Source organism: Eimeria necatrix, genomic scaffold, assembly GCF_000499385.1.
Source record: "Eimeria necatrix Houghton genomic scaffold, Enh_scaff97, whole genome shotgun sequence".
In the NCBI taxonomy this organism is placed as follows: Eukaryota; Apicomplexa; class Conoidasida; order Eucoccidiorida; family Eimeriidae; genus Eimeria; species Eimeria necatrix.
The window spans coordinates 56,038-63,823 of NW_013654763.1; the positions used below are offsets into that span (position 1 = coordinate 56,038).

The 7,786-nt window shown below is 52.8% G+C and overlaps 3 protein-coding genes across 3 annotated transcripts; all 3 read left to right on the forward strand.

Annotated features, from left to right (window-relative positions):
- Nucleotides 1–1,080: 1,080 nt before the first annotated feature.
- Nucleotides 1,081–2,118, forward strand: ENH_00085090 (hypothetical protein; the record flags this gene model as incomplete). Its single annotated transcript, XM_013583543.1, has 1 exon — nucleotides 1,081–2,118. One exon carries the CDS (start codon nucleotides 1,081–1,083, stop codon nucleotides 2,116–2,118), a length of 1,038 nt encoding a protein of 345 aa, XP_013438997.1.
- Nucleotides 2,119–4,217: 2,099 nt separating this feature from the next.
- On the forward strand, nucleotides 4,218–5,006 carry ENH_00085100 (OSJNBa0061C08.12 protein, related; the record flags this gene model as incomplete). The annotated part of the gene is made up of 1 exon (XM_013583544.1): nucleotides 4,218–5,006. One exon carries the CDS (start codon nucleotides 4,218–4,220, stop codon nucleotides 5,004–5,006), a length of 789 nt encoding a protein of 262 aa, XP_013438998.1.
- Nucleotides 5,007–5,392: 386 nt separating this feature from the next.
- Nucleotides 5,393–6,139, forward strand: ENH_00085110 (hypothetical protein, conserved; the record flags this gene model as incomplete). Its single annotated transcript, XM_013583545.1, has 1 exon — nucleotides 5,393–6,139. The coding sequence occupies one exon, from the start codon at nucleotides 5,393–5,395 to the stop codon at nucleotides 6,137–6,139; it is 747 nt and encodes a 248-aa protein (XP_013438999.1).
- Nucleotides 6,140–7,786: the final 1,647 nt, after the last annotated feature.

The following is a 7,786-nucleotide window of genomic DNA, read 5'->3' on the forward strand; positions in this document are numbered from 1 at the left end:
GCTTACAAATGCGCGCAGCAAATAGCAATTTTAGGCCTTCCTTTCGCACAGCAGGTATACTAAGGCATATTTCCAAATGTTACGAGGCTAACCGCTGCATCGTTTTGGTTCGGTACACCTTTCCAGTGAAAGGCCTCAACGGACGGCAGACGGCTGGAACCGACAAAAAGTTCTTGGCCCCACAGATCACGCTCCTGTCGAATGGCACTGCAATCGTGCTTGACGATGATCTTAACATGCCGAGCCCATGGGCTCAGCGCTCACAACTTCTAATGTGAATTTCGCTTTGAGATTTCGCATCTGCTCATCGGCACTGTTAAGTAGTTGATATTCAATTTCAGTTTCCCAATCTTACCGGTTTCGGTGCACCTAATTAATCTAAAGCACAGAACGCAAACTGCTATTAAATATGTGGATTAGAAAGCACAGGAGCGTGATGTGGCGCTGTTATGCTTGCTGAGCGCTGAAACGCCGAGCACAATTAGTGCAGTGCACAGGCACTACAACTGTATTGCACAGGCACTACAATAGGGCTTGCTGGTGACCTATAGACGATAGCTAGCTAGCGACCTACAAGGGGTCCCAACACTGGAGGAGGACAGGACCCTGCTACTAGGATCAAAGTAAGGCAATTTGTCTGCGACTTAATATGCATACGCTAGAGGTGCCTGAAAATGCGTGGAGACTGCGGCTGGCGATATCGCCGGCACCAGTGCAGGACTCCTCCCCACAGGGCCTAGGAGGCGAGCACCCCGAGTGGGGCGAATCGAACAACAACAGATTTTGGAAACTTAAGAATTACCGTATTTCGATAAATATAGGCTACTGTTTCAAGGAAATGGGCCAACGTTAGGTGCCGATCATAGGCCCTGCTTGAGGGGCAGGTAGCAGCATTGTTGCAGCAGTAGGCGCTGTGCACTACATTTGGGGGCTGCACCGGGATTGAAATCTTTGTTCTCTCCGGACTTGGGAGTAGAAATACTGCGTTTTAATAACTCATCCCTAGAATTCTTCGCTCGGTAAGGGATGCATCTCCGCAACGGACGCGTTATCTGCCCCACAGCGCAGGAGACTTCTACAATGTCAGTCAACAAAATGCCGAGCGGGACGCCAGCAAATCATCGCCACGCGACTCCGAAGACCACCGTGGCAGAGCGGTCGCATGGGCATAAGGAGGTTCCCCGGCAGTTGATACCTATGACCAATGTTATGCCAGGGGACAGTCCCTTCGTCACGTGGGGGCAATTCCAGTCGGCTATGAGTGTGATAAGAACTGTTATAGGGGGGACCGTGGAATTCGGCGCAACGATTCCCATACTACCGGAAGACGGCAGCACTATGCAGGCCTTTCTGCTGCGTATCGAGCGCCGGTACACCCAGATGGGATTGGAACCGCGCGAGTGGGGAAATGCACTTATAGACCACCTTGTGGGCCGGGCTCTAACGTATTGGATGTATCTACGGAGAACTATCGACCTAAGCGACTGGGCGACAGAACAGCGCAGGCTTTTGGAGCAGTTTGACAAAACAATGTCGCAGAGTCAATTGTTAACGGAGTTGGCTAAAGTACGGTGGAATGGTAACCCGAAGAAATACACGGACCGGTTTGTGGCTGTAGCGGAGCGCGGTTTGCGTCTTGTTCCCGACGAACTCGCCGACTATTACTTCACCGGACTACCGACAGACCACCATCTTCTAATACCCAATAAGGGACAGGTGAAATATCAGTCGTGGGAACAAGCGGCGACAGCCGGAACACGGCTCTACGAGCCCAAGCAGAGTGTGCTGGAACTCCGAGAAAGGACCAGTCGAGCCATTAGGGCTGCTATCCAAGCTAGTGGACTCCGTGGGCGCCAGGAAATTGAAAATCGCCCTGGGGGAACCCACACAAACTGCTTTAAGTTTCAGGGTCGCGGACATCCGGCACGTGTCTGCCCCAGCAAAGGGGAACGTACCAAACGTCAGGACGAAATATGCAAGAAGTGTGGCGGTGTGGGACACTATGCTCGGGACCGTCCTACGTATGAACGAGGTCGGCCCGAGCCGGTGGACAAGAGCAGTAGGGCGCCCACCCGTCCTAGCACTGAGAAGACGGAACGAGTAAACGTGCGGGCCTAGACGTGGTTGGAGACGAGCGTTCTAGGCCGCGTAGCCATGGCAAAGCGATGAGGTGTGCGGTAGCGACAGGCCCTAACGCCATTCCAGTCTTCCCTGAGTGGGGAAATCAACTCCTGCGCACTGCGGAAAAAACTAATACGAGCGATGGGCACGCGGAAGGGACTCAGCCGCTTTTGGAAACGCGGCGGGAGTCTGGGTCAGCGTCGATCCTGAGTGAAGAGACTCCGGACGCGATGACGGATAGCAGCAGGAAGTCTGCAGAGGCAACAGAATCCGGCTATAGGTCAGACGCGACAGAGATTGTGCCACACTGGTAGAGGGAGAATTGCACGAAAGAGTCTTACGACCAAGGGGGAGCGTTGTTTTGTGTGGGTGAGACGGCGGTACATCGCGTTGAGCTCGCAGGGAGTGTTTGTGAGGCCCTCTTGGACACTGGGGCTTCGAGAAGTTTCATTAGTCCTAAAACAGTCGAACAACTGCAGCTCAAAGTGCGGATACTTCCAAAAGAACATAGGTTCACCGTAGCTACAGGTGCACAATTACGCATTGATCGGGTTGTGACGCGATTGACGGTGTGGTGCGGATATGCACGTTTTTCCGGTGACTTTTTAGTGGGACCCGTTCCCTATGACTTAGGTTTGGATTGGCTGACGGAACACAAGGTGGCCTGGTATTTTCAGTCTGACAAACTCCGAACCTATGTGAATGGGCAGTGGTGCGAGTTACCGGTCGTTCGGACCGGTGAAGCAACGCTGCAAGGTGACAGTCCCATCGTTGTCCACCCAAGGACCCCAGCAGAGCAAGTATATGAGATATTGGCCAAACAAGTGGTGGATATGTTAGCCGAGGAGACAGCTATATTCCTACGCCCGCCTCCAAGGAGGTATAAGTCCCACGCGAAGACTAAGGCGAAGGCGCGGATAACGTCACTCGTTCGTCAGGCGGCGGCTGACACAAAAGGTCTCAGGGCTCCATTGCACGGTTTGCATCTCATACTGGCTTTGCCCGAAGCCGGTTCGGCAGTGCCCCTAAGGCACTCGGATGAGTGACAAGACGCGCTTTGTTGCGCGTTAATTGGGAATCAACCCACGTCCTCCGGCTGGCGTAGTCCTTTGGCCTCAACCGCCTCGGCGGCAGCGGAGAGTGACGAGGAGTCTCCCTGGCCTATGGCAAAACTCAAGCACACTCTGTTCGACGAATGGATAACTTCGCCAGAGGCGAAGGATATTGCATGTGAGACTGCCCAGGTGTTGCACGAGTATCGAGCGGTTTTTCCCAAAACCTTATCTAAGGGATTACCCCCGAAGCGCCCTCATGATCAGCATATTCTACTTGTGCCTGGAAAACTTCGAGCGAAATCTGCAATATACCGTATGACCCCAGATCATCTCACATTCCACGAACAGGAGACAGCTAAATTATCCGACAGTGGTTGGATCAGACCGACCTGTCCGCCTATTTGTTATCCTACGATCATGGTGGACAAACCTGATGGTGGCTCCGGGGAGCGGAAGATGCGTACGGTTGTCAATTACTAGGCTCTAAATGCCCTTACGATAGCCCCTGATTCTCCACTAGCTCCCATTCAAACCATTCTGGAGATGCTGGGAGGCGCCAAGTATTTTTCTACCTTGGATCTTGAAGCAGGATTCCATCAAATAAGTATGGCTAAGGAAGACCGGTGGAAGACGGCTTCCCGGTCCGTTGTCGGACTATTCGAGTACTGAGTGATGCCCTTCGGCCTTAAGGGTGCTCCCGCTACGTTCCAGGTCAATATCAATACCTAGCTACAACCTTTATTGGGACAGCGCGTTATTGCGTACCTAGATGATGTACTTATCTATAGTTCCGATCTTTCTGGGCACGTTTCTCTCCTGCGACAAGTCCTCAGCATATTTCTTAGATACCAGTTCTACCCAAAATTCCGGAAATGCAAGTTTGCAAGGCAAACAATTATATATTTGGGTTATACCATTTCTGCTGCGGGGAACAAATCTGTAGAGGATAAAATCACAGCCATCCATCATTGGCCAGAGGTGCTGGAGAACGAAACGCAAGTGCGCCAGTTCCTCGGCGCCATCAATTACTGTCGCATGTTCATGGGACCGGACTATGCAGTCGTTGCCCAGCCGCTGGTTGATCTTCCGCGTAAAGACGCCAGTTTCGAATTGATAGAGCTTCACACGCAAGCGGTGCGGCAACTCGAACAGCGCTTAATCGACTACACTACATTACAAGTCCCTGACACCACGAAACCCTTCGAGTTATACACAGATGCCGCTGGTTATGCGATCGGAGCAGTTTTGGAACATGACGGCAAACCCATCGGCTTCCTCAGCCAAGTCATGAACCCGACGCAACAGAAGTACTCGATCTACGATCAGGAACTCTTGGCATTGGTCATGGCACTGAACAAGTGGTCGCACTTGCTCCGTGTCTCCAAGGTAACGGCTTACACTGATCATCAAGCTCTCACCCATCTCCAACGACTCCAAGCATCGAAGCCTCTGCGCGGAAGCACCGCCCGGTGGCTAGACTTTCTTGCGGAGTTCCCGGATTTGCACATCACGTATGTTCACGGAGCGCGCAATCAAGTTGCCGATGCCTTGTCTCGCCGTCCCGGTCTTCCTAACACCTGCTCGCACGACACACCATCGGTACCACTGATGCTCGCAATAGGACAGGCGAGCGCGGCTCCCCGCTCTCGTGGTCGGCCTGCCAACTACAGGGAGCTCGCCGGAATTCGTTCGCGACGACCCAGACGACGGAGCATGCCGTCAGCACCTTCACTTGGGGCGCCCGAACCCAACCCAGAGGCGGCACATGCTACACTCACAACGAAGACACCGGCTGACCCTCCTGGTGTGCGCCAATGGCCGCAAGCCTAATCGAAGTGTCCTGTTTTTCTCGTTCCCTACGAAGCCGCAGCAAACTAACCCGGAGAAGCTCTGCAAATCGAGTTTTGTAACCGCCAGTTCACCTTTCGCTACGTAGAGCCTTACCTGCTCATCCGCGTTCATGGACTCTGGAGCTTCTGCGTCCCACAATTCCCTGAGTTCCTTACTCACGTTGTGCATTCACATCACAACCATGTCACAGCCGGCCATTGAGGCCAGAAGAAGACCTTTGCGGCCCTCAGCAAGCACTACTACTGGCCAGGAATGCGCGCCTACACTACTGCTTATGTTGAGGTATGCACTCACTGTCGAGCGTCAAAGTATCTTAACGAGAAGCCTGCAGGCCTTCTTCAACAGTTGCTCATCCCTTATCGTCGATGGGCGCACGTGAGTCTCGTCTTTATCACAGATCTTCCCCTTACAACAACAGGGCACGACTCGATTCCTGTGATGGTCGACTCCCTCAGCAAGATGGCTCATTTCGTTCCTTCAAGAAGTCATTCACAGCAGCAGACACCGTGGAGCTTCTCGCAGACCGTCTTATCCGCTATCACGGTTTTCCAGAGGTGCTCATATCGGACCGCGACCCCCGTTTCCAGTCGGATCTTTGGAACCAACTCTGTCGCCGCTTTAACATCAAGCGGTGCATGTCCTCGTCCTACCATCCCCAAAGCGACGGCCAAACTGAACGGGTTAACCGCACACTGGAGCAGATGCTTCGTACCCATATCAAATCTGACGAGCGCGAGTGGGAGCGTTTGCTTCCGGCCTTGGAGCTTGCCTACAACACAACAAGTCATTCATGCACTGAACTGTTTCCCTTCGAGGTCATGACTGGCGAGAACCCGTTGACTGCTGCGGACCTTGATATCGTAGGCGCGTTGGCTCCTACGCTCACTCCTCCGATGACTAAGCTTTTCCAGCAGCTCTGCGATAGAGCGCAGAGTCACATCCAGAAGGCAAAATGGCAGCAGAAGTACTACGAAGACACAAAGCGTCGAGCAGTGGAGTATGCAGTGGGAGACAAGGTCTGGCTCAGCAGCACGCACCTACCGCTTTTCCCCACAGCCGCCCTAAGTTCGAGCCCCGTTACCGCGGACCCTTCGAAGTCATCGATCGCATAGGAACTGTTGCTTACCGTTTCGCTCTGCCTCTCAACTATGTGAATGCCATAACTAGCTGCTAAACGTTTTCCACGTTTCCCAACTAGTTCCCTACCGCCCCCTCCCCACCGCTTTGGTTCCCCCGGCAGCCGACGCCGCCTGGCCTCCTCTCCACGATGAAGCAGGCAATTTCACAGAAGAATACGAAGTCGACTATATTATGGACCAACGCGGCTCGGGAGATGCAGCCCAAGGCGCGGGACCCCTGAAGATCAAGCCACGTGGGAGCCAGCTCACCACCTTACAGGCTCCCCGGCTTTGCTTCGCGCTTGGAGCCGCTGTCAACGAAGACGTCTTCAGGCTGGAAACAACATTGGTCCTTCCGAGGCGTAGAGGTATGGGTCCGTCACATTCCATCGCCTGCAGCACGGGTACCCTTCAATGAGGAGGGGAGAGGCAGCGCTGCGCACCGCGTGCAGTCAAAGCGTTAGCTTTGGAAGAGCACAGATATTGAAAAGGCAAAACAATGTTAAGTAGTTGATATTCAATTCCAGTTTGCCAATCTTACCGGTTTCGGTGCACCTAATTAATCTAAAACACAGAACGCAAACTGCTATTAAATATGTGGATTAGAAAGCACAGGAGCGTGATGTGGCGCTGCTATGCTGCTGTGCGCTGAAACGCCGAGCACAATTATTTGTAGTGCACAGGCACTACAACTGTATTGCACAGGAACTACAATAGGGCTTGCTGGTGACCTATGGACGATAGCTAGCTAGCGACGTACAAGGGGTCCCAACACTGGAGGAGGACAGGACCCTGCTACTAGGATCAAAGTAAGGCAATTTGTCTGCCACTTAATATGCATACGCTAGAGGTGCCTGAAAATGCGTGGAGACTGCGGCTGGCGATATCGCCGGCACCAGCGCAGGCCTCCTCCCCACAGGGCCTAGGAGGCGAGCACCCCGAGTGGGGCGAATCGAACAACAACAGATTTTGGAAACTTAAGAATTATTGTATTTCGATAAATATAGGCTGCTGTTTCAACGAAATGGGCCAACGTTAGGTGTCGATCATAGGCACTGCTCGAGGGGCAGGTAGCAGCATAGTCGCAGCAGTAGGCGCTGTGCACTACAACAATACGCCTTGCTGGTGACCTATATCGGATTGCTAACTGATGACTTAAAAGCGGCTAAAAGGTTGTGGCGCGGCGCTATGGGATCGATGCTTCTGTAGAAGAGAAGATTTCATACAGCGCCAGAGTTGTATTCGTGCAGCATCGTAGACGCTGTAGAGAACGCAGTGTACTACAATTAGGGGAGCCCTATCGTTACTGGTGAAGCGCCTGCACTTCGCCCCCAGCCATTGTCGCATTCCTTCATGGTGACGTTTACACAGAGCTGGCCTGCATTTAGTGCTTTACTTTTCGCGTTCAGTTATCCATAGATTTGCTAGTATTTCCTTCAATTGTGACGCTTTCCGAAGGTGGAAAAATCCCCCACTAAGGTAGGGGAAGCTTCCTTATACGGAATTGAAGCGATTCAAGTTGGATATGGGGAGGGCCAACACAGTGTCAATAAGCGCGCAAAAGTAGGTACGATGCCAGACACCCATCGCAGGTTCTTGGTGCATAGAGGGTTTTAAACATGATGCAGCAGCTACTCCTGA